The sequence below is a fragment of the Fringilla coelebs genome (genome assembly GCF_963513975.1).
Source record: "Fringilla coelebs genome assembly, chromosome: 3".
NCBI classification, from domain to species: Eukaryota; Metazoa; Chordata; class Aves; order Passeriformes; family Fringillidae; genus Fringilla; species Fringilla coelebs.
Window position 1 is genome coordinate 41,699,570 of NC_140030.1, and position 25,904 is coordinate 41,725,473.

Genomic DNA, 25,904 nt, shown 5'->3' on the forward strand with positions numbered 1-25,904 from the left:
TAGGTCCTCTTTGACTCCTCAGAGGACGTGAATGCATATGCTTTTGGTAGCACATGGTTCAAAAATTGTATTATTTTTCCTCTGTCCTGTCGTTCCTCCCCATATGAGAATCTGGTTGGTATGGTCAATGTATCAGGCACCTACAGACTGGATTACCAGGCTTCACTGTAGGCAAATTCAGAGGACAAAGCACAAAATCTCCTTGCTACAATATGCACTTCCCATTTTCTTCTCAGATCTAACTCCCAGAAGCATTTCTACTCTATGCCATGTCTCTGGCTTTTTCAGTGCTCTTTATAAAGCTTGAACCTAATTTTGAAAGTATTTATAGGTATACTACATGTACACCATGAAAAACCAAGCATCGATGACTGCAGCAACTGCATTTCTCTGCAATGAAGCATCTGAAATCTGAGTACAAAACATTCTTTACTAAAGACAGCTACAGCAAACTGCAAAGATGGTGAAGGACAAGGGCTGAAGGAGCAGAAATTTTGGAAGGGGAAGCCAATCTGTATGTACATGACTTGGAGGCCAAGTGAATCTGCAAGACTTATGTGAAATCTTCTCAAAATTCAGCTTTAGAACACACTTTTTGCCTACTACTACAGCCAAAATGTACTATATGGAAAAGGTAGCAATAGTCTAGCTAATCAAAGTTTGAGTAAAAGATAATGAATCACTAGCAAACAGACACAAAAAAAAACCCCAGTCAGGGAGTAGCAGAGGACCACAAAACCTGAATTCTCAGCAAACAGGAGAGTTTGCACAAATACAGTGACAAAGCATTGGTTAGAGCTCACCATCAAAACGAAGAGAAAATGAGAGGGGTTTTTTATGTGGGCTTTTTGAAGGAAAAAATGTGAGGAAAGGGTGAGTCATCACTGACAGAAACAATGTTGGGAAGACAGAGGTCCAGAGTGGCTCACAACAAACTAAAACTACAGACAAGCCGGGCTTTCATTGTAATTGTGTTTCTTCAATTAATATGAGGATGTTTGGGACTACTATAGCTCACCATGGAAGTGTGACTAGGCATTAGCATTACACAGCTAAAGGCACAAATAGTTTTCAAGATATTAATACCCCCTACTTAAAGACAGTGTTGGCTATGGAACAGAAGAGAACTTAAGCCCTGAAAAATGCTCTCAAACAGAAAGAGCAGAAAAATAGGATGTATCCAGAGGTAGAAGCAACAGTGTGACACTCATTAGTAAAGAATAAATAACCAAATTCATCCAAAAGTACTTAAGAAGGGCAACCAGACTGAAGAATACAGATCTTATTTAACCAGAGTTATAAGCAGCATAACCTTCAAAATAAGAAAATCTTCAGAAAATAAGAGAAAATGCTTAATTCAAGGAAAATTCTGCAAAACTGTAAGGAAAAGCATCTTTTTTTTACATTAATACCACTACATGCCAGAAAGGGAAAATAAGGTACACATACAGTAACGGAGAATACACAGATAACCAACAAAGAGGCAGATGTTTACTGAGCATTTAATTCCTTCAAAAGACACTAAATTTAGACACCTTCAAGGAAATGAACAAAAATTCCATTTTCATATGTGGAGTTACAGCATTGGATGAAAAGGTATCATGGGAGCATCAAGACCTGACAAACACTGGATAACCTACCCCCACATCAGTCCTCACGCATATTAAATGACTCATGAAGTACAAGTTGAGAGTAAAAGCATTACGTGATCTTAGTGTGGCAGATTCTTACATCATTGATACAATCATTCACCTGACTGAAGCAAAGCAGAAAATACTGTTCATGACAATGAAAAAGGTTTAATTACAATTGGTTGCACTATTCTTTCTCTTGAATACAGGATAAATGTTCTTCATTTCCTCTAGTTTTACTCGAAAAATCTATGGATAGGGTCATACACACTCTTCATTTCTTTTAATTAAAAATCAGAAAAATTGTATTTCTCAGATGTTTTGCCAGTCTAGCAATAGAAACTGTGAGATTAACTAGAGGTGTTAATGTCATTAATGTTCAGTCTATTTTTCTGAGTTACTGCAGTTTGGCTAAAATCAGACATGAAGGTGGTAAAAATCAGGCACTTTCTCATGAATATCTGACCACAATATTGCAATATATCATTCTTCTACTTTTACACATTGCCTGTGACTTTTAACATTTCCACACTCCAGCTCATGCAATGCTAACAGAGCACTCACTATTCAGCAGATGAGTGAAAAGAGAACAGATTCTGGTTGTTTGTCATCTTCATGGCTTCCTAAATCAGCAGATGGTACAACAAAACAGACAATTTCCTCATCTGCTGTGTCCTCGGTTCATGTACAATGTGTCTCAGAAATGTTTACAAAGGCCTCGGTCTGCTCACACGATTTGTGAGGAGGAGCATATGCAATCCCTTTAGGGATTTATCCTGTCAGAATAAGGTTTCACTGAGGTTGTACAGGAAGCCAAATTTCAGGACAAAGTAAGAAAAAAGCTACTGAACCTCACTGCTTGTTAGGAAATTAGGCTGACATTCAGTTGTGAAACCACAAAGTTATTCCCTGCCTCAGTTGTTCCATCAGTAATAGGGATAATGTTGGTAAATCTCCTTTCCAAAATTTCTTGAGTGAATAGTCCCATATAGGCCAGACCTACTGCTCACCAAAGTAATGAGAAAAGCCCTCCAGAAATCTTTCAAGTGGTTGCTTATTACTAGTACACCTAATGGCTAAGTCTACTCAGAGAAGTATGAGTTCTGTGTATCAGATCCCTTCATGAAGTTCCAGGCACCCATTTATCTCCATAAATAGTACAAACAACAGGGGCTGTTTACATCTTGTTGAGTCAAAGTTTACAACTTGTCCAGCCATGAGATTCATTTACATTATATCATATTTCCATATTTGCTTTTAAAGACGAAGTAATCCAACTGAGGAAGTTTAATTAAATTATTTTATACATTCAGAAAAACTGAAGCACAAATTTTACTGTATGGGTCACTTAACACAAATTTCTGAGGATTCCCTCTAGAAAACTACTGTGAGAGAAATTTTACATATATTCTATGATTGGTTTTTCATCTCATAATGCACTCATCTAACTGCCAGTTGAAGTTATATAAAACATCCTGGCCTCTAGATAATCATGATGAGGCAGATTTTTCAGCAGTCTGAAGGCAGAGTTTGTCATTCTAAACTGCTCACCATCTTTGGCTCCAAAAAGGAGACCTGTATTTGCCTTTATTTACTAGTCCATTAAATCAATGTTACCCCAGTGCATCAGCAATTAGGCAGCACATCTTTAGGAATTAGTGTCACATAAATCTAAGTTCTCTCATATCCCTGTAGAATAATTCCCATATTACAGAAGGCCAGACTGATGACAACTGCAACACTGCCAAAGACTGCTCTTATACAGACTAAATTTTCACATCTCAGATTAAAAAAATATACCTTGAATACCAATGACACCCACCAGACACTGATCCAATAGCCAAATAACCTGGATCAATTCTCAACCCTCTCACAGGCTACTGGTGCCACATTGGATGAATTACATATCCTGGGACTTCAGCACTTGGCACTTCCCTGAGTTTGCCATCGAGGCTGCCAAGAGGACTTCTTGTTTTGATAGAGTCACATTTAGCCCAGCACTGACTGCTTCTGAGAATCCCTGCCTAAACTTTGCTGAATATTAGCTCTGAAGATGAGGATAACAATATGCTATTGTAACTAACACACATTTGGCAATACATGTTTTTCTGTCTAACCTGTTAAATCTCATCTTTTTCTTGGAAGGAACAACCTCCTTCTATCAATGTACAATAGCTAACATTACTGCTCTAACTCTCAGCTTCAGCCCCTAGCTGCACATCACCACAGATAACAGAAAATACATTTCCCGAGAGCGCCCATGTCACTATTGGTGCAAAACATTCTTTTATTATTTCAGAATTTCCATGTATTCAATGCAAATGTTTTTAACTATGTCTTATACCATTTATCCTTGATTAAACCACTTCTAGATAGTTAATCATTAATGATTTCTTTACAGTTGCTGTGCAAACAGCTCATTCATGCCTATGACATATCAAGTTTCACAGACGTGTTCTTTAATTGGATTAATTTATTTCTAATCTACTGAAGTCCTCACTACAGTAATGCTTGACTAAATAGACATAAAACTCTCTTGTTTAAACTGCTAAAATAAATTTGATATATATTCTATGAATGAAAATATTTGACTGAATACATGTAATACCATTTTTAATGTGTACCTAACTAAGCAGAAATTATTGGAAATAGCACATTAGACAGCTGTATGATATGCTTGGGTGGGAGAATTTCAAAGGATGCTGATGATTTTTTGCCAGAGATTATATATTAACAGTTTTCAAATGCTAATAATTTCTACACCCCATTAAGGGATGTAATAAGGAGAACCAGTGGGAGCTCTTCTTGATTTTCGTGAAGGTTGCTGGATGTTGTCATTTTTAATCCAAGGACTTTTTTAGAGGTAAGTGCTTCATACCAGTCCTGTCCCCTCGTGGCAAGGGAGACCAGATAAGCCAGCTCTTTTGAAGATTGATTGCTCTATGTTTTGTAACAGTAACTGAAGAGCTGGCACAGAAGTGGATAAAAGTCCTATATCTGGGTGTTTAGCAGCCACAAAATACAATTATGTAGCTATAGACTATGAGTTATTAGGAGAATATATAACATTAGCCCTAACTATAGGGCTTAAGTATAGTCATAAAACTCCACTTTCAGATTTTTCTTTCTAAAACTAGTAATCTTGAACTCTATTTTGTTGAAGACTCCTCCGATCTATGAGTCACCACATAAACTGAGAAGTTTCCTAAAAAAAAACCAGCATCACATTGCAGAGAGGTAGCTGATATAACACAGACTGTCCTGTGTGTAAGAAAATGCACATCATGGCATAATTATACCATACATAAACCCCTCATGCACTGACATTTCAAATATTGTATGCTCTGACCACCTTATCAGAAAACTTGAAAAAGCTCAGAATGGGTTAGCAAGGATGATGGGCTTGGAATAGCCTTTCTATGAGAAAAAATTAAGGACTCAGGTTGAAAAAAAGGTGACTGGGAGAAGAAAATAAGATCAGTAAGTTGTGAGTGGCAAAGAGAAGGAAGACATGAGTAGGAAGCAGTTTTTCACTTCTTTTTCTAAAGCAAGAATTATGGGCTATGAAATGAATTAAGAAAAAGCAGACTTATTGCCCCATTTACTTAACCTTGAGAAAAGCCAGCATGGTGTCAAAAAGCAAACTGGTAAATTTGTGGAAGGAAAAAACCCACAAAACATTGACAACAAATACATTCAAAGATCTCATGTGTTTCTAGGAAGACATTTGAATTTCTTGGAGACTAGGAGGAAGTGCTAGGGAAACATGGATGCATGGACTGCATGGTTGTCCTATTTTTAACCTCTTTCTGAAGTATTTCCCATGGTCACTATCAGCATGTGTCTGACTCTGTATTTCTGTTCTTATGTTACACTCTATACCACAGTAGTTAAGCAGTTTCATACTCCAGTTCCTCTGAAACTTTGAAGAGAGATACTGAAAATTTGCTGTCATCACTTTTAATAATTTATTCTAAAATTTTGTGATGTTTCAGGCTTTCTAAACTCCTCTGTGTTCCCCATAATTAAAGTTTTTGTTGTGACAACTTTCCCAAGATCTTAAGGTGAACACTTAAAAAATTAGCTAGCTTTTCTGTGATGACATTCTGGATAAACTTCTGTGATCTGGGAATAAAATATCTGAGGGGAAAAAAAACCTGAGCTTGAAAAATTATTTGCTGTTCACTCTATTTATTCCTCTTTGGGAAATTTTCTATCTGCAGCATAATGAACTTCCCCATCATTCCACACTGCTTTTTCTGATCAGCTACACCCCATAGTGAAGAGGCCAGTCGAGTGCAAAAGGATTCATGAACTCCATCTGGAAGGGTGTTCCATTTACAATAGACGCCTTCCTTTTTCATCAGATAGTCCTTTCTTGTTTAAGACTCTCACCTTCCTCAGAAGAACCAGTATTTTTCTACAATAAAAATCTTTCTGTTTCACTAGTTCAGAGTTCCTCAGGTTTGGCCAAGGGAGGGCCCTTTACCTCTGAGGGCTGTCACTTGCCATCAAGAAAAAAAAACATGCTATAATACTTAATAACTACTTTTCAACTGGGAACTTCTTTTCACCCTTCTTTGGCTAAAATTTTAAGATAGGTAAGGGGAGGAAGACAGGCAAGGACTTGTGTTGGAATTTCAGCTTTTGGGGAGAATTTTTTGGGTTTTTTTTTTCCAAATTAAAACCTATTTTCTCATTTCCTTTTTTGGACCAGAGTCAGACTGTTTTTTAACTCCTTCTTATCTACAGCCAAGCATCTACTGCAGCCAGATCCCACACACATTACTTGCCACTTGGATCTAAGTCTCTGTTCTTATTGGACTCAGCTTGGTCATCCAGCTTTATGATAGACATGCAACACAGACTTTTATTCTGATTAAACAGGAGACAAATAAAAAGAAAAGAAAATATCATGAGGTTATAATGTAATGAAAATATCATGAGGTTATAATGTAATACATAAGTCTCCATTTTATTTGATAATTTCCTAATAACCACTGAGCCTGTCTCCTCAAAGTGTACATAATAAGTGGTTATATTTGTTAGGTCGGTCCATTAAACATTTAAATTTATATTGGATAACCTGTTTGACTCCCTAGACTCTCTGGACCACAGAATAAGTTAAATCACCATCTCTTGCACTACTGCTGTTATCCCACATTTTCTAGGAAATTCAGAAAACTTTTTTAATGGCAATTTTTTTTTTTTTGACAATGTTGGAATGACAAAAACTCTGCATTAATATGTACAGTTCAAGAAATGCATGCCCATGTAAAAATCCAGCTTATATAAGTCTCCAATGGGTTGAGTATTTATAGGTAGTCAAATACTTAATAAGCATATCTAAAATTTCTCAAAAAATAAATGAAAAAAATCTAATAAAACACAATAATATGCAGCTATGGTCTTCTTTAGAAATCTTAATCTGCCTAGTACCTTTGTCCCCTTGGTCATAGCTTTGACTAGAGCAGTCAGGGCCTTAGTTGGCTTTAGCCATTCTGTTGTCACTGCTTCACATGCTTATTCATCAAGGGTTTCCGGATGCTTAGGACTGTCTCTGACTAAACAGAGACACTCTTATTGTTCCCATAAAACTGTCCACAGCAGCATTCATGCAGATCAACTCCTACAACTGTCTTCCAACCAACACTACAGCCAATCTGCAGCTGAAGGAACTGAACTTGATTTTGTTAGTGCAGAGTCCAGCGCATCACATTGCATGAGATTTGCTGTGCTGGTGGTGGCCACTCCTGTAGCCCACATAGCGCAACTCAAGGGCGTCACACTGTGCAAACAGCGCTGTGCACCTTCTCTCCTACTGCTTTCTTGAACTCACTAGACAGCACCATGGAAGCCCCAGTTGCCTGCTCTCATGTTACACCATTGTAGTCACACTGACAGGCAGTTTTCTTTGGTGTGAAGCCACGTCCATAAACCCATTGCTGTTTTTCACAGACCAGAGAGCACTAAGGAGGCTGATTATCTTTTGAAGGAAAACTGTTTAACTATCCTACCAGAAGCTTAGGATCAACAGAATTATTTTGCAGCCAAACACCATTCAGAAGTTTGGCTGCAAAGGGGAGAATGCTATCAGGTTATTTATCCCCAAATCCAGTGTTTCTGTGAGCAAATACTCCATTGAGATAGGCCTCACAAATCAGTCATTAAAGGTTATTATTTTGTTCTGTGTGCAAAACAGCCTGTGGAAACAGCAAGAGAAAAATAGCATGCAATGCCTTTGGATGGATTTCAGCAATCCAGAGCCTAAGTCAGAGTTTTCTACAGCAGCAGCCCAGGCTATCAGTTGCCAAACATAGTACAGAGACAATCAAAGCTACAGGCTACTTGGGAACAGTGAGCCTTTGGGGCACGTTCACTTTGTCACTGACAGCACACATGTAAGAGCATTGAATGCTGGATGGTTTTAAAGGTCTTCACTCTAGGTTATGTCAAAATATCTGCACAATGCTATGGGTATAGCCAGGCTTTAGTTAGCCAGGCATTTGAGTTTCCATAGCTGCACTGAAGCTTCTGCAGATAATAGCTGTTATTTTCAACATTGCTGTCCCCAAGATTTATACACAGTGGTTTGTAGCTGAAAAACTACGGCTGTTCTCTATTAGGCCCCAATTCAACACAGTAACAAAATGCGTCCTTCAAGCCATCTCTATTTGGCAAAGCCAAGGAATATTCTTATTTCCACACGTGTGCCTAAGGGGCTTTTTATTTCAAAATTGAATTCACCAGGATATAATCGTGCACTGAAAGTTATGTCTAAGAACTTTCAAAGCCTGACATGTGCTCAAGTGCTTTAGTAAATCAGGACTTCTGCAATTTAATTGCTCTAAGTGGATGATAACAAAAGACAACAACAGGAATAAATCATCTAACTGTGTTAAAGATCATGAGATTGACTCCAGACTTCAGCCATCCCAAGCCTTCCGAAGGGTCAGACGCTCTACCCTTGTTCACACAGAGCAGTGCCTGCCTCCATAAATAGTGTCATCAAAGTGAAAGGGGCTGCCTCTGAAGTAACCCACTGAGTACGAACATATGTGCTGGAGCCTGGCCCACACTGTAAAGGACAAAAGAGAGGTGAGGGAAGGAGAATTAGATTTCAAACAGATACTTGCCACTGTTGAACGGACAAAGGAGATTTATTTGTTAACACTTAATTTAGGCGGTGTCAAAATTTCACATTTGTGTTCGAATTAAAACCTAGCAAGAACAACATAATGTAGCAGGAAGATCTTGCCCCAGAAACAGTTTAGTAACTTATCACACCTGTTGCACCTCATGATAATTACAGTGAAACAACATGGGAATGGCAGCAGTGCTAAGATGCAGCACAGAGCAACAAGAGCAAACATGCAACGGATTAAGGAAACAGAAGCAGAGCTAGTAAAATTGTAAACCTACTTAAGGAACATACTGCTGTTATGAGAGCAGGAGCCAGTTCTGCATCCGGTTTTATGCAGAGTATTAAGAGGGTGGGAGCATGGAGGAGAATCCTTTGATAGCAGTGGACTGTTTAGCATGTCTCTTCTGCACATCCACTAACACAGTCCACAGACAAGCTACAAATGTGGTGTAGTAAAACCAGCAGACACTCTTCCAGCTGCCTCCTCAGTTGTCTGAACTATCACAGAGCAGTGAATATAACCCTTAACTCCATGGTTCACTATTTCCCTGGCTCTGCCACATAGGACCACTGAGACACCCCCAAAAGGCATTGGAACACGCAGCTGCTGGTGTGATGTTCACAAGCCACACTTTTGCCATTCAGATTGCAGAAGAGCAGAGTTAGGATAAAGTGTTAACAACCTCTCTAGCAAGAACAGCTGTGCCACAGTGTACAGTCCAATCCCTTCATGTAAAGTAAAATCTGTGGCAGTTTACCTTAAACCATAAACCATGGCATTTTAGGAAGAGTCCCTGGAGCAAGCCCTGTACCTTTCATCAGTGGAGTGAGGCAGACAGCTGGAGATAGTAATTGTTTCAGCCATTGAATGTGTCTCAGCCCCAGACAAACATTTTACAAGATCTGTAACTCAGTATTTGAGAGGAGGGTGTTTCCAAAGGCCTGGAGCAGCCCACACTGAATGGGGAAATGATGAAGTGGAAAGCATTTGAAGTCACTCTTCTTCCTTGGAATAAAGACACTTTTTTGCAACCTTGAATTTCATGCCATGTGAGACTCTCAGTGTGCATGCATTTAAACTAACAACGGGGGGGATTTTTTCCATAGGTCTAAGCTGCAATCCTTTAATCCTTACTCTAGCAAATAAAACTCTTCATATGAACAGTGACTCGGCTCCAGCCCACAGTTTTAGTGCCTTGGCCATTACAGTCACCTGGTTTAAATACAAGCATAGAAATTTGGAGTGAATTAAACAAATGGTAGCTGAGAAAGCCCCTACATGAACAAAGAAGAACTGCAGAAATGTATTGTGGACACCTGGAAAAGCCTGTCTCCTATTTGCAAGAAATATATAAACAATGTTCCAGGGAGACAAGTCTGTAATAAAAACTAATGGTGAACAAACAGAATACTGCACTGAGTAGTTCAAGAGGAGTCCTTTTATTTTTTTTTTTTCTTTGAGACATACACTCCCCAAGCATTTTGATTTATTAGAACAATTTGTCTCTGTTTTTACATTGCTATTCAAATAATGGGAATGATGGTAGGTTTTCCAGTCTTAGGAAAAGCACATTGCAGATTAAACAGAAAAAATAGGACCCAGCTCTGTGTACTACTAGGCAAGTGGCAAAAGTTCCCATTAATACAGACAAATATAAAGGAAAAGCAGTAGGTCAAATTTTTTGCTACTCTTTACAACTTTTTAAGAAAGAACCTGTCATGGTTTGACCCGGAAGAGAGTTTTTTTTTTTGGAAAGTTATGGTCAAACCAATCAGTGGCCAGATGTGAAATTGGCATTTGGTGTGGCCACTGAGGATTTGGGTACGCCTCCGAGAACACACTCAGTGGGTTAAAAAGCAGAGGATTTAGAGAAGACCTTCCTCTTTGGAGTCCGGCCGGTGAGTTGCTCTGACCTCTCCCCTGCCCAGCGGCGTCTGGGCGGGGGAGGGGAGGCCATGCGGCCTGAGGAGGAAGGCCGGAGCCCCGGCAAGGTGCAGGGGTGGAGGAGTCCTGGGATGGTTTGGGCAGCCCCCCCTGGGAGAGAGAATGATAGAGGCTGTGCAGGCTGAAAATTTGTTATCTTGTGCTGGGAGCACAGCCAGGAGGAGAAAGTGGGGGGGGCGGCAGGTGCCCAGCTGCCAGCAGACCGGGCCGAGCTTTTAACCTTTTTTTTTGTGAATTTTTGGAAGCTATAAAAACACTGATCCTCCCCAGCTGAGGAGTGAGAGGGGAAAGAGGATGGGAAAGAAGAAGAAGTTTGACTAAGTGAAGGAATGCTTGCAGATGAGACTGCCCTAGGTGGAGGAGATGATTGGAGTGGCTTTGGGCTGGACTTTTCTCTTACACAGCCATGGGCGAAACCAAGTTCTTCTGATAATACAGAGACTGCTCCTTGGGGGAGGCGGTTGGCTAGAAGCCAGGAGTGACAAGGCCGCGAGCAGAAGCGGAGAGAACAGAGACTGAGGGGGAGGGTGTGGTGGAGCCCTCTGCCTCCAGGGAAGGATCTCTGTTCCTGAGAACCCCAGGCCCCAGGGGAAATAATATGGGGGGGACCGGCGTCCCAAATGGTGAGAGGCGGCCACTTCTTGGAACTAGGCAAAGCATTCTTAAAAGGACCTAAGGAGCAGTTTGGATCCATGGACAGTGGTGAGAGCGCTGGACATGGAAGGAAGATGGTCACCGCTACAGATTTTCTTCGGGCGGCTGCAGTGTGTGACATGGAAGCACTGGGGATTTTGCAGTGTTTTCCTGGGGAGGCCCATGGTGTGAGAGGAAGACTCTTCTCTCCTGATGAACTGGGGAGAGTGTGTGTGAAGGAGGGTATTGGATTGAGAATTGATGTGTTAGAGGGGATTTGTTTGTTGGAGAGGTGGGGGGAGGAGAAGTGTTTTTGAAGATGTTTCCATTGTGGATTGTTGTGTGTAGTTTTTCCCTTTTCCCCTTTTGTGTCTATGTAGATTAATAAAATGTTGTCTTTTTTTTCCCCTCCATTCTCAAGTTGGAGCCTGTTTTGTTCTGTTCCTGGGTCACATCTCACGGTAACCATTTTGGAAAATCCACCTTTCATGGGGGCGCTGGCACTGTGCCAGGGTCAACCCATGACAGAACCCCAAATATTATCCAGGTGAAGTCACTAAGCCATATCTCTAGTATTTAAATATTAATACTCATACAACTAATTACACTAACAATATGAGGTAGGGTAACTTTCCTAGGGTATTCCCTGTCCTACCTACTCCACCACCCACTTGAGAGATACCAGGGAACAAGTATCTCCCTATGACTAAGGAAACAATTCTGTGGGAATTCCAAATGGGTCAGTTTGAGAGAAATGCTCAAGAAGGGGAGGCCCACGCTGTGGGTGTGAAATACAGTTTGTGGATTCTCCCATTGACTAGGAAGAGAAAGAGGTGAGACAAAAAGAGGATTTCTATGAAAAATGATGAAAAGATATAACTGTAACTGTCCACAAATACGGGGAGAGCTTTTTCACACAAAACACAAAATTCCCTAAAGTCCACTTAATATGCCAAGAAGGACATATGCCAGGACATTTTTGAAGTCTGAGCCATCACACATAAAGAAGCACCTTTCTTATACCATCATTTCAAATCTGGTAGTACACAAAGCTATGAATAGTATTAATAACAACTTAAAGATTAAGTGAGTAGGTACAATTAATGGTTAATTTATTCTAAATTGTAATTATCACATTCTTTGGTAAAACATTTGTCAATAAGGCAGTTATTTGTGAAATAATTATTCCAATAAATTGCATTCAATTTGTGTTTCTAATCAACCAGTTACACAATGTAACATGAAGAGGTCAACTGGAATGATATTAAATACATGCTGTATCATTAGAACAGAGATTAGTCACAATTATGTACCTAATCTATGTTATCTGTATATGACACCACTATTGCTATTCTTTTAAATGCAAAAGGACAACAAAATATATGTAGGAAAGCTTCTCTAGCTTTCTCTGGGGACAAATTATTATAATATTTGTTCATGCTCAGAAAGTCAAAGGATTTGGACTTTTCATTATCCATTTGTTTAAAGGAAGGTTGTTTGCAATCTAAATATAAACTTAACTTCAGCAGTTTCCATCTCTATTCATTGACTCATACTTGAGTCCATTTATGTGATAAACATGCACAGCTAATAATCAATGATATGGTAGCTGTGTGTACAGAACAAATAAGAAAAGAAACAAATATTCCATGCCTATACTCACATATCCAAAACAGAATATAATGATGACGTGCTTTAAGGTTGAGTTCTTAAAGGTCATTTGTATTAATTTTTTATACACTTCTATTAGACAAAAAAATCACCTTCCATTGCCACCATGCTTATTTATTTCAGCATATATACTTACTGCAAGCATTCATTCTCAAACCTAGCATTCATGTCTTCAAAACTTGGAATTTATGGAAGATTAAAATCACCTCTTTTTAATTTTCTTAACTGGGGTGTGTGTGGGCCTTCTTTCCATAAAATCTTTCTCATTCCTTTTTTTCTTTTTCATCATCACTCTTACCCAGGGGAGCTGGGAAGCTGCAAGGTAGAGATTCTTGTTCTTCCTGCCCAGCCTGCACTGAAACTGCTCCAGACCATTTTGGCTCTTATGGCACTCAGTATCTGCTCTTTTCCAAAAAAGAGAACGCAGATTCCTCTCAATAGTGAGAAAAAGCTCCTTATCCCATGACCAAACAAAACAAAACAAAAAAAAACAAACCTGGGGTTTTACCTGAGTGAAGAATTACTGTATGAGAGGTCCTGGGACTTATCAGTCAAAAATTTGCACTGCATCTTCCAAAACTTATGACCCCTTCTGTGATTTTCCCTCCAAAAAGACCAAAATTTCCTATATTCAAATGATTTTTCAGCAGGAGTCATCCCACCTTTCAAGTTCTACCCTGCAACCCCAAATGTGTGGGACTGCGATTCTCTTATTTCAAAACTCAAAAGCACTAATTTGCACCTCTTTTGTTTTTCCTCATCTTAAACATGCAAGAGTCCATATGGAAAGGTTTGTATTTCTCTTTTGGAAGCACGTTTTTCTCTGCTGAGTTTATAAGAACACAACCTGGCTGCAGTGGGTAGACCTACTCCTGTCCCTCTGCCAGGAACTGCACCAGGAGCTCTGCCACACACCAGCTGCCAAGTGGGAAAAGCACAGGAGGGCACACACAGACTGCTCATCTCAGCCTCTCTTGGGTTGCAGGAAAAATCCAATGCCATCCTTAAAGAGCAGCAGTTTCTATGAGATTTATACTGGCATAAAATATATTAAACACTTGCAGATTTTGAGTGCTACAGGACCTCTGCCCACTGCTCCTACAGTAGAGCCCACCACTAGAGGAAAACCACAGGTCCCTGTAACCTTACAGTTTCTTCTGTATTTTCCCCAACTGCCTTCCTCATTTGAGTGATACTGCTGACTCTGAATAGCTCATTAAGACAATTAAGCCTGCTCTAGGTAGGAGTTCAGCATCTCCCTAGCCAACTCTGCTACCATCAGCCTTTCCCTAACAGTTCCCTCCTCCTCAAGTTATCTGTTTCAGAGGCTGACTTCATCACAGTTTTGAAAACCAGACCTTTCTCTACTTACAGTCACCTGCAAATGGTAGGGCCTGGTCTTCACATATATTTTCTGAACAGCTGGCTAGCCCAAGAAGAATAATGATAATAATTATGATGATGATGATGATAATGATAATTATCTAATTATTCAGTGGAAGCTACACGCATCTCTTGGAGACAGCAATTTCAGCAGTGGCAGCCCTGTTGCAGAAGTAAGCAGAATGTGATCTTTTCTGCAGCACCCTAATGAAGAGCCAGCCAGGCTCAACAAGACCTCGAGGACCTGTGTATATCAAAACTAGATTTTTATGCCGTGGCAGTGTCTACATTGCAGCTGCCAGCAGAACACAGCAGTTGCTGCAGCCGGTGCTGGACCTCCCAACCTTCAGCATCCCTACTTTAGCCAGCCTGGCTCCCTCTCTGCCCTCCCACTGTCCTTCACACTCGAGGCAATTAAGCCAAGAGTGCGAGGGGAGACTTGGAGATTTACACCAAGGCATAAGGAAGTTGCCCTATGGTGTAATTTCATTCTCTAAGAGAAATCGTGAAAGCACAGCTATAGTCCTCCCACATGTCAGTTTGGCTGCAAGCAGGTTCTGAAAATCCATATACAAGCACCAAAGTATAAAGACTCTGCCTCCACCGATAAATCAGCTGGAGAGGAGGGGTCGTCCTGTTAGGGTACCGCTCCTGAGGGGGAAATCGCCCTCCCTGCAGGGCCGTTTTGGGAGGTGGGGAGGAGAGTGTTGAGGCGCTCCGAGTGCAGCTCCCAGACTGCCGGGGATTCCTGCCGGGGCGGGGCTGTGGAGGTGCGGGCGACCGCAGACAGGCTGCCCACCATGGCCCGGGGGCAGCCGGGGGCTGACAGGACACAGGCACATGGTACAACCTGCCACGCTGCTGGGACGCAGCTCTGACGGGTCTGTCTGAGCCCCTACAGGGAACCAAGGCACTCCCTGCTCGCAGTGCCAGCCTGAAATTCTCGTGCCATGCAAGCAAGGGACAGATCCTGCCAGATGCCCAGCTGTGCTTTCAGCAGGTCCTCTGGGGTGCTTCATTTCGACTCAGATCATTTGAGGTAGAATTCGGTGATTGATGTTCACACTTTGGGGATTAGAGAAGAAGGAAACGACCGGTAATCTCAAATGATTGTAGAAAACCATAGAGTTTCTGGAGCTAAAACCACTCCAACATGCTAGTTGCCTTAGGGTTCCTTTTTTCTTAGCGTTACGATGCACTAACTTCTGTCTTTGCTGCTCCCCATTCACCCAAAGCAGGTGCTTGGACTTAACTGGGAAGCATAAACCGCAAAAAAACACGGAGAGGGACTGGTATGGGGGAAATGGACATAAAAATATGCAGAATAGCTAGAGCAGAAGTGATAACATCTCCGCTGATACCTATCCTTACTGAGGAAATGACACCCCATACCAAATAAAACAAAATAAAATAAAATAACTTTTCTTTAAAAGGGAATTGCAATTTGCTGACTATAGCAGGGTACTGACCAAAATGTCTATTTTTTCATGCAGGTGCAATGTCCCATCTTAGAGCACAATCCCATTATCACCTTACATACCAAAGGGATTACACCCTAGAAGTGCAGGTGCCAGTGACCTGCAGCACTTTTCCCACTCCACCAGCAGCCCCTCCACCCATGACCAGAGCCGTGGCCTCCGTGTTGAGCCACTTCATTTTGGAAAGCACTCCTTAAACTGGGCTACCAGACCACTCGCCACCTGGGCATGCACCAAAACCGTGATGGCAAGATCACGATGCTGCCATCGTTTCTTTTAGGAAAGGGGATGGTTGTGCCTCTCAGATGCTTCCAATACCTACATTTGTCTCCAGAGAGAGGAGAAAAAAAAAAAGGAAGAAGTAGCAGAACTGAGGAATATTCAGTCCCAAGGATCAGCAAAGGACCGCCTACCCCACTGGTCCTACGATCCTAATGAAGCATCAGTGCTGCCGGCAGCAGCTACTGCCGTGTCCAGAGGGGATAGTAATAACTACCATGAAAACATTTAAAAATAGTCCAGCCGAGCTCCCTTTCCCTCACTGGGCCTCTGCGTTTCAGTACAAGCAGGATAGCTAGGGCACAACCCAGCCATTCCAAAATGCAGGGAGATGTATTGAGATATGTGGTATCTCAGCACTTACTCTGATTTTTTTTCCCTATTTAATTTTAATATTTAAGTTCAGCTGACCCTTCTGGTCACCAACTTTCTTTGTGGTTCACTGTAAGGATCGCTCTCCAAGAACAAAAAAGAAATCTCCAAGCTTTGATAGAGACTCTGGATGAAATTAAGAACTTCAAACCCCAGATTTTTGAAAAGAAAAACAGATGTCCTGTTTGTTGAGTATAAATAACTCCGTACGTGGAAGCCTTTTCTTTTACGCCGCATTAAATTTTATTTAATGCTGGGTGCATTTAAACTAAAAAAAAAAAACAAAAAGGAGGGGGGCAGCAAAATATGTGGGTGACAAACCTCTAAATCTTTTCCTCTCTCGAAAGAGAAAGAAACAGGCAGACGGGAAACCCTTCATCTGGATGAAAGCTCTCAATGTGTTTCCTAGCAGACCTGGCGAGCCTGCCCTGGCCAGTGCGGCGGCGGGGGAAGGGGGGAGAGGAGGCGGCGGGAGGAAGGGAGGAGCGGCCCCGGGCCCGGGGCAGAGCGGGGCGCGCCCGCAGGTGCCCGCCCGGCGCTGGGTCCCGGCCGGCCCCGCCGCTCGGAGCGGCCCCGGGCTGACTTACGTGAGCACGTAGTTGACGCTGACGATGCAGTGCGGGCGGGAGGAGCGGCTGTTGTGCACGATGGTGGCGTAGCTCTGCACCCACACCCAGCCGCCGTGCTTGGCCAAGAAGCGGTAGTACTTGGTGGTCACTTGCCCTTTCACCAGCACTGCGGGGACAAAGCGAGAGAGCCTCAGCGTAGCTCCCGCCTCTGGTTTGATCAGCACCGGGAAGGGGCGCACACTGCCCCCAGAGCCCTGTGGGCGACCAGAGGGGTTAGAACCTCTCAGCGGCACTTGGGGAAGCGGCAGGAACAAGGGTGGTGGAGCCCCCAGGCAGGGCTCGTCTCAGTACCTGTGATCGTTATCACAGGCTAATCGGGGAGATTGGCCGGGGTGTGTGTGTGTGTGTGTGTGGTCGTCTACGGCAACCGAACCCTACACACCCCCATCCTGAAGTATCATCATCGAGATTTTGTTCTATAAATCCGTCTTTGTGTTTTATCTCTTCTCGTTACATTCTCTGTAAGGAAACTTACCGGAAATTGGTATCCTATCTATACATGTATTAATGTCATCATGGTATCAAAATAGAATAAAGTACATCTCGCCGAATCAGGCTTACTACTGCAGTCGAAATTAGATCTACAGATAAGATTTGTGAGACTTGGTGGAAGTGAAATAAAAGTATTGATATTTCACTGGTATGGCTTTTTGGAGCAGGAAAAAAAGGGTTTTCCTAATCAGAATTTAAAGAGACAACAGCTCCTGAGATTTTTGCAGGGCAGTTCTTGTCCTACAACCAAAAGAAGAGGATGGAAAAATAGCCTTTCATTGCCGATCCCCTACATTTACCGCCTGCGTCCAGAGTTCAGTCTCTATCTAAACTTGTTTCACTAAAGCCTGCAGAAGATTTTGTTATTCTGCCCTCCAGAGAGCTGGCTTTTCACGTACTGACCTAGAGGTAAATCCCAGCAACCCCAAATTCCTTCTGCAAAGTGACAGGATGGGGGGCGGGGTTTTGAACAAGAAGACCATCTCCTTACACAAGTGATGTGCGCAACGCAGGTGAAAGGTGTCACAGCCATGGACGTGGTGGTAAAGGGTCTTCTCTATCAGGTCCTGGGGCTCGTAACCTGTTAGCTCAGCTACCCTGCAAGAGGCATAAGCAGCAAATAAAAGTGGGTGAAAGGACAGAAGAGGAGGCCTGGGGAAGAAGGGACGGGCTAGGGGAATAGATTTGGAAATAACCCCAGCTCTACCTGGAATCTAAGAATATGAGCTTCATGTCTAGGCTGGCCCGAAACATGAACATATTGCTGTGGAGCTTGATCTCCGTCACGGCGCTGGGCGGCAGCGAGTGGCCCACGGCGACCAAGCCAACGTTTTGGTAGCAGCCGTCGAAGGGAGACATGTCCAGGCTGTACTGGCGGATCTTCAGGTACCCGCTGCAGTGAATCACCTGCCGGAGACACGGGAAAGCTCGGCGGCTACTCAGCAGGGGGGAAGGGTGGGCTGAGCCCCTCCCCACGAAGAGGGCCGGGACAATTCCCCCCATCCCGGTGCCGGTGTGGCTGCCGGGCTCGCGGGAGCCGCTGACCGGCGTCTCCGCCCTGGCAAAGCGGCACCGTCGGGGAGTTTTCTGCGGTTTTATCGGGGTTGACTTTTTTTTTTCCCATACTAGAGTTCAGCGTCGATCTAAGGCCCATTAGAGTCAACAAGATTTTTTTTTTTTTCCACTGGCTTAAGTGGTTTTTGGCCCCCCTCCTAACTGCGCTTTTATTATTCTTCTGAAAAGGAAAGACGTGGAGCTGCCAATCCAGTTTCGACTTTGTAATGAAGAGTGTATGCGCGTGAGAAAGGGCTTACATGTGTGCGCATGTCACATGTGTAAGATACGTCTGTTATATAGATGGAGCAGGCGCAATCCATCGCCAAAAAGTACCTTTGATTTAAGTATATCTCCTAAACGTTTCCTTGCAGACAACTGCTGTCCACTTCCACTATTACTTCTCTATTATTAAGATGTTTCTTCTTGGAGTTCAGCAGGTGGGCTTGGTCTACGGTATGTCGTGACACGACGTCTCCTTGGGTTATAGGTACAACCCCCTCCTCGGCGTTGTGTGGCTGACACGAAGCAGCGAGGAGTTAAGAGACCGCGCAGGGCTCTCCTTACTGAGGAGCCCCGAGCAGAACTGTGTGAAGCACCTGGTCAAAACCCTTGACTGGGAGAGCTACCTCTGCAGCTGACGAATTACCTAATTAAGGGATAAATTAACCCAGGGCTCCGGTTGTATCACCTGAAAGCTGTCACAGGGAACATCAGTGGTTGTGCGAGGTTCAGTTCAAAGAGTACAACAATAATTGAAAAAAAAAAAAAAAAAAGATAAAAAAATCCCACAAACAAACATCAAGGGGAGCTCGATTGCTTGGTTTTGGTTTTGTGGTCTGAGCTCTTCAACCTGAAACTCTGAGAGAAATGGACCACATGAAAGAGTCCTGGGCTGGGAAAACCCCCGCGAGAAGAGGTCTCACCCCCTCTTCTCTCCTCATTTTCACAACCTTGCCGGCACAGGAACACGGGAAGGCTGGTGCGGGGGGGAACAGGGAATCGGGCCGCGGGCACGCACCTTGTAGCCACCGCAAGTGAGGCCCGCGTTCCTCTTGGCCAAGACGCACTTCATCCTCAGGAAAAAAGATCTCTCGATCTCGTACTCTGGGAAGGGGGAAAGGCAGAGGTGGGGTGAGCCGCTGGCTCTGCGGCTCTGCGCGGTCCCTTACGCGGCCGCGGCGGCCAGGCGGGGGTGGGAGCTGTGTGCTTTACCCTGCACGAAGTGCGAGTGGTAAGGCTGGTGCGCCGTCAGCACCGCCGTCATCTCGTCATGGTCGGCGGGGTGGATGTACTCGTAAATGCTGTTGCCGGTCAGCTCTACCTGTGAGAGAGGAGGAGGAGTAGGGGGCTCATCGCCGGCACCGCGCACCCTCTCCTGTCAGTCGCGGGGGTGGTACAGGCAAGCACAGGGGCTAGCAGGCCCCCCAGCGTACCTGCGACAAGCCCAGGTGCACCGAGGCAGTCTCTGAGATGTACATGATCTTGCCATCCGGAGCCACAACAAATATGAAACCGTCCAACGTCTGCAGAAAAGAGTAGGGAATATAAATAAATTAATAGATAGACCCATTCTATACCTGTCCCTCTGATTTATTTTAGCAAACAGGCGTTGACGTTCAGGCTCTGATTATTCAAAAAGTTGGAAGGAAATGGGCAAATCTTGGACAAGAATCTCTCTAAAGCTCCTGGACCCCTGAGATACAACCCACTTCTCAGAGGGGCTGAGCTCAAAAGTAACGCCTTGAAAGTGCCTTGAAAGTATCTGAGAAGAGGTCCTGGCTATCTGGTGATAAATATGTGGGTCCCAGAAATCCAGAATACTTTTATCCTATTTCAAATGTCACAGAGGTTTAGTGCTTGCCTACTTTATAAGGAGAATTTAAGCGATCAAAGAGAATTTAAAACTCTCCACAGTGTAAATAAGACAATTTGTCAGGTACATTTCAGTAGGCACAGATGTGACTTCTGGGTGTAGCAAGAACAGAATAGGCCCTCCAAAGGCCACACGAGTCCACCAGAAATACGTGGTGATGGTCATCACTAATATTCTTTAGCATTTCAGAGCGCTGTGAGTTTTCAGATCTGTCCTCTCTGATTTGTGTCTCTGCTAATGTCGGTGCCCGCTGAGCCCTTCTGTCGCAGACAGCCTACCCTAACCTGTCGCTAGAACCTCTCCCTGCCACACCACTCTGAGCTTCACGACATTGATAATATGTGTCACCTTGTTAATAAATCGGGGAGAAGTCGTGCTCCTGTGTCTCTGGCATCCTGGGACACACTGTGAATCCTTCTCTGTGGATGCAGTGTTAGGTGATTCTGAGGCAAAGGACCCAGAGGGACCAAACCACCAATAAAACCCACGACACTGAATCACAGTGGTTCTCATTTCTGAAGTGGTTCCCCTCCTGCCTACCTTTCTATTAAACACTTGAACGGTTAAAAATTAGTCAAGGTGGCAATTGAAAGCTCAGAAGAGGGAATTATTTCTTTAATCATTAATACCATATGCCTGTCGTTTCCAGACCAGTACCTGCAAAAGATGGGATCCCAGTTCCCGTCCAACATTATCCAGTGGGCTGGTCCGACTGGAGTGGCCCCAGGCTTCTCCAAGTCCTGTTATTTAAGACAAACAAAAAAGAAAAGTAAGATCAGGAGATGAAAAATTGACTCGTGTGGGCCTGATGGGGGGAGGGGGGGGAACATTTTTTCCTTTTTTACACTCTAAAACATATATACAAACAATCTTTGGAAAGCTAGATGTGACTTCGTTGCAGATAAAAGCCTCTTTTGTGCCTTCCCCCCCCCCCCCCCCCCAATATCTAATTGGGAGTAAAAATCCCCCAAAATTTTCCTCAAATTGGGGGAAAAATTCCCCAAATTTTTTCCCAAATTGGGGGAAAAATCCCCAAAATTTTTTCCCCAAAATGGGGGAAAAAATCCCTAATCTCTCTAATTCCTCAGAGAGAAAAATACCCAAATACTTATTTTGAGTTAACGGTGAAGTTAATTTTCAAGACCACGGTGCAGCAGCATGCCAGATCCAAGTGCTTTTCAGCGCTGCTTTCAGCTACTGGGAACTGTCCCCCTTGAACTTGAGGGGAAGTGTCCTAACCTCACGATTTCTCGTCACTGTCCAACGGCACGGACCGCCCTCCCTCCTGCCCCACAAAGTCTGCCTCCAGGATTCATCTCTATCTCTTCCATCTCTCCTCCTGCTGCTCCGGTGGGCGGGATGGCTGCCGCTGCAGGGAGGGATGATGTGCCTCCATAGAGCCCATTCCAGAAATGAATCTTTCCGGATTTGTCTAATGTTTTGTACGCGTCTTGTTTTCTCCTATGCAGAATGAGTAGTAATAAAAGCCACGTGGAAGTTACTTCACCGAAGTAAAGCTATTCATGGACGATGTCTTTTTGCGGTGTTGTTGCTGAAATAATTTAAACGGGTCACTTAAAACCTTTGAGGCTTGTGCCATGAAATAAGTCTCATTCCGACAGGCACAGGCAGTAAAATAGAGTAAAACGGAGGGGAGCCTACAAATCCCGATAGATGGCTGGGGTGCAGGTAGGAAGGGGACTCGAGCCGGCGGGATGTGTTCACTCCCGCAGTGCGGGTTGGGGAAAGGCAAGACCTCGTTTTCCAGTTATTTCGAGACAAACAGACGAGATGCTGACAGCAAGCAGCCGCGGGCATCCCTCGCTATTGACCGGCCTCACCCAGGTGTTTGCCAGTCCGAGCAAAGCTAACGATTTCCTCCGCGCTCTTTGAACGGGGCATCCCAGCGCGGCCCCTGCGCGCTCTCCCCACCGCCGGAGCGGTGCGCCCCGCTCGTCCCCGCCTTTCGGTTCCTTCTCTCCCCTTCCTCCTCTGCCTCTTCACAACAACTTTTCTCTTCACCACCCCTACACTTTTCTCCTTCTTCCTTAACTTCATAGCCCTACAGGAGATTCTCTCTCATCCTGCAGCCTCAGCATGTAGCAGGTCGCCAGTCAGAAACAGACTCCCTCCCATTAATTCCACGCCAATTAAGGGGGAGCCAGCCGCCAGGATGGAGGATCACCTCCGCCCCCTGTATTCAGGAAGGAGCTGGCAAATCTTACACAGCTTCCTGGGCAAGAGAGAAAAACCCACGGTATATTTGTTTTTCCTGAGCTCCTCGGAGGTTTCTCTGCTGGGGAGCCAGGATGGCCCGTTAGCGCTGAGCTGGCTCCTTGCCACGTCCCCCACCCGGAGGGAAATCTGAGTGACAGGTTTCTTTATTCAAGACTAAATCTGCACTGCCCGCCCATGATTTAAGTTGCTTATTAATCTAAGTTTACGGCTCTAATTATTCTTCTCCTAAAAGGGAAAATAACCCTACCCCAGCGGGTTAATGAACAGCTCACGGGCATTGCAGGTTAACCTCCCTCGGGAAGGCGGTTCTTCACGGCGCGCTGAGCTCCTCTATATGTTTCAGGTGGAAACCCCGCGCTGCTGGGCTCTGTCTGCTCATGGTTTATAATTAAACGTTTTCACTTGTCTACCTGAACCGGCTTTTTGAAATCCTGTCACATGAGACGATCCTTTGTGCTGCCCAGATGTTTTCAGTGCTTTCAAGTCGGAGACTATTTCTAATCGTTGCCAATCCCAGCCTCTCCCAAATCGACGGCCTCTCCTGATGCCCCTTAAATACTTTTTAAAAGATTATAAGAGAAAGCCCCCTCCACTAATTTTCCCTCTCCCCTCTCCCCCCACACCGCGTCTATTCGCTTTAATATCCAATTTCCTTTTATCGAGGGGCAAACTGTGATTTCTTGCACTTGACCTACCGCAGAAAATTCTGCAAATCCTTTGATTGTCTATTTAAAACAAAACAAGGAAATCAGCTCTCCCTTTTGCTCCAGGATTACGCTTGGAAACAAGATCTAAAGATTCCCTTGTAATTTGGAGAGCCAACAGCATAATAGCTTTGGAATAGAAACAAGCAGCTTTGTGAGAAGAAGGATAACTAAATCGTTTTTAGGCAAAGGATTTTCCCAGCTAAAGTGGCCGAAGACAAAGCAAAACATAATCTATTTTGGAAGATTTCCAAGTTATGCCACATTAACCTTAGCAGATAAAATTTGCTTTCTTCCCTGCGGCCCCTCCCCCACCGCGGTCTGGTTTATCATATTTACATAAGTAGCCTTAGAAGGGATGTATCTATTATGGATCTAAGGAGCTAGCGAGCTCACGTTTCATTTGGAAATAGAGGGGAAGTTTTACTCTTGCTTAATACTTGATGCATTGTAGAACCATTTCCATTTAAATACCCCCGACCCACGGATTACCTCCATGGACTGGCTGCATGGGTTTTGTAATTTCCTGAAAATGAGATTTCGATTTATAAAACAAGAAACCAATTAGTAACCAAATGAGGCGAAGTAGATCCACTAAAATTGACCTAATCCCACAGGCACCGTTTAGGTCAGTTCTTGGCGAATGAATGATGAGCAACCGTCTAACATAAGCTCAAGGCATCACCCAGCTGTGTTATTCAAGCAGAAAAAGAAATATTTTAAAAATGGATCGAGCTTTTATTTCAGAATGAATTTGATACTGTTGCCAAAATATGGATTATATGCTCCTGCCTAACAAACTCTTCCTCATGTTTAACAATCTCTTTCACTCGATGAATTTTTTCCTGAGAAGAGAAACTATTTGTGCCGCGAGATATTGTCTGCTGTTGTGAGAGGGGGGAAAGAAAAGGGAAAAAATGAAAATAAGTAAAAAAGAATTTTTTTTTTTAAAGAGAAGAAAAGAAAAGCATTTTATCCAGACTGTGACTCATCGTTACCCAACAGCCTTCACCAATATTGCGCGGAACCTGCGCGGAGTGAGTGTGCTGATTCATCTTTTCTCTCAGCACTCTCCAGTGGAAAGCCACTGTGCTTTCCACATCAAAAAGCATGTCCATCGGTTTCATGGGCTCGCTACAAAGGCGGGTCCCTGTGAAATGCCTTCTCCCACCCAGCCGCGCCCACCCCCGGCACTGAGAGCCGCTCGGCACCGCCAGCCTGTCCCGGTGCACCGCCAGCCTGGCCAGGCACACAGCCAGACCTGCCGCGCTGCACTGCCCTGGTCCTGTCCTTCCTCCCCCTCATCTTTTGATTGATGCAAGCCTTGATGTCGACAGCCAATGGAACCAGGGGCTGGGTGGGCACCGTCCCTATCCAGCGGCGATACTGTTTCAAGAAGCTCCTCTGTCCCACGGAAGGGGGAAGAGATTCCTGAATCGTTTCTAATTTGATCTAGGCAAAGACGGAGGAAGGCAGGCGCAGGGAAATGAGACTCCGAGAAGCCAGGGCAGCTCCTTGGCCCTGGTTGATCTCCGGGTTACTTGTCCCTCTGTGAGCATCTGCAGCGCAGAGCCCATCTCGACCCCGTCCTTTGTCTAGCAATAGCAAAGGGGGGCGGGGGTGGCCGTGGGGGTGGGGTGGCCAGAAGATGCAAGCCCTTATCTACTTTGCGCTGATTTGCCGGCTTTTAAAAGCAGTTACGGCGATTTCCCCAGCGGGCTCGCAGTCATGAAACCTCAGCGCAATCCGGATTCACTGTAGCGGGTGACTTGACGCCCCCGTTTAAAAATACTTAGTGGAGAGCCCACCCTGAGCTCTAGACCCGCTTCTCTGGGGGCCAGACCTTGAGGCCAGCTCCCTCCGGGGCTGGGGAACCCTTGGGTACCCCTCCGGAGGTTTGCCCCTGTCTGGCTCACCGCCCCACACGGCCGGGCGAGGCCCAGGGAAGCTGGCTTGGAGACGAAGCCCCGCAGTCAGGGAGTTCTTTCCTGTTGCTGTGGATGGGCAGAGCGAGACGCTAGAGCGGCTCTCCCGGAGGCAGCCCGCTGCTGTGGGGTAACGCTGGGAGCCTGCCCGACGGGGCAACCGCAGGGAGTATTCCCTAAGTCAGGTCCCAGCAGGTCCATTGCGCGTTTCTTTTCCAGGAGTTCCTCAAAACTCCCTCTCTGAGCAGCGGCCCTCGCCGCCGCTTTCCCAGGTCTCTCCGCCGCCTCCCGGGGGCCTTGGCCCGGACACGTCTCCGTACGCTTTGGTTTCGCTGCATTTTCTTTGCCCTTTCAAGAGCCGCTGTATGGTTATTAAAAAAGGACGAGCAGCAGCTCACTCCTCGCCCGCCGGCGCCGACGGGATGCTGACCCCACAAAGGGCGCGGGACGC

At 44.4% G+C, this 25,904-nt stretch overlaps 1 protein-coding gene across 1 annotated transcript in view; it reads right to left on the reverse strand.

The window, feature by feature from the left end:
* Nucleotides 1-25,904, reverse strand: part of SIM1 (SIM bHLH transcription factor 1) — a gene marked incomplete at both ends in the record, with an annotated part of 46,412 nt that overhangs the window by 14,796 nt on the left and 5,712 nt on the right. The window contains 7 exons of the mRNA XM_084203608.1: nucleotides 17,124-17,271; nucleotides 18,148-18,254; nucleotides 18,364-18,563; nucleotides 19,732-19,817; nucleotides 19,926-20,034; nucleotides 20,147-20,236; nucleotides 21,244-21,326. Of these exons, the coding sequence (XP_084059734.1) occupies nucleotides 17,124-17,271; nucleotides 18,148-18,254; nucleotides 18,364-18,563; nucleotides 19,732-19,817; nucleotides 19,926-20,034; nucleotides 20,147-20,236; nucleotides 21,244-21,326 (823 nt within the window). The remainder of the gene's footprint in view (nucleotides 1-17,123; nucleotides 17,272-18,147; nucleotides 18,255-18,363; nucleotides 18,564-19,731; nucleotides 19,818-19,925; nucleotides 20,035-20,146; nucleotides 20,237-21,243; nucleotides 21,327-25,904) is intronic.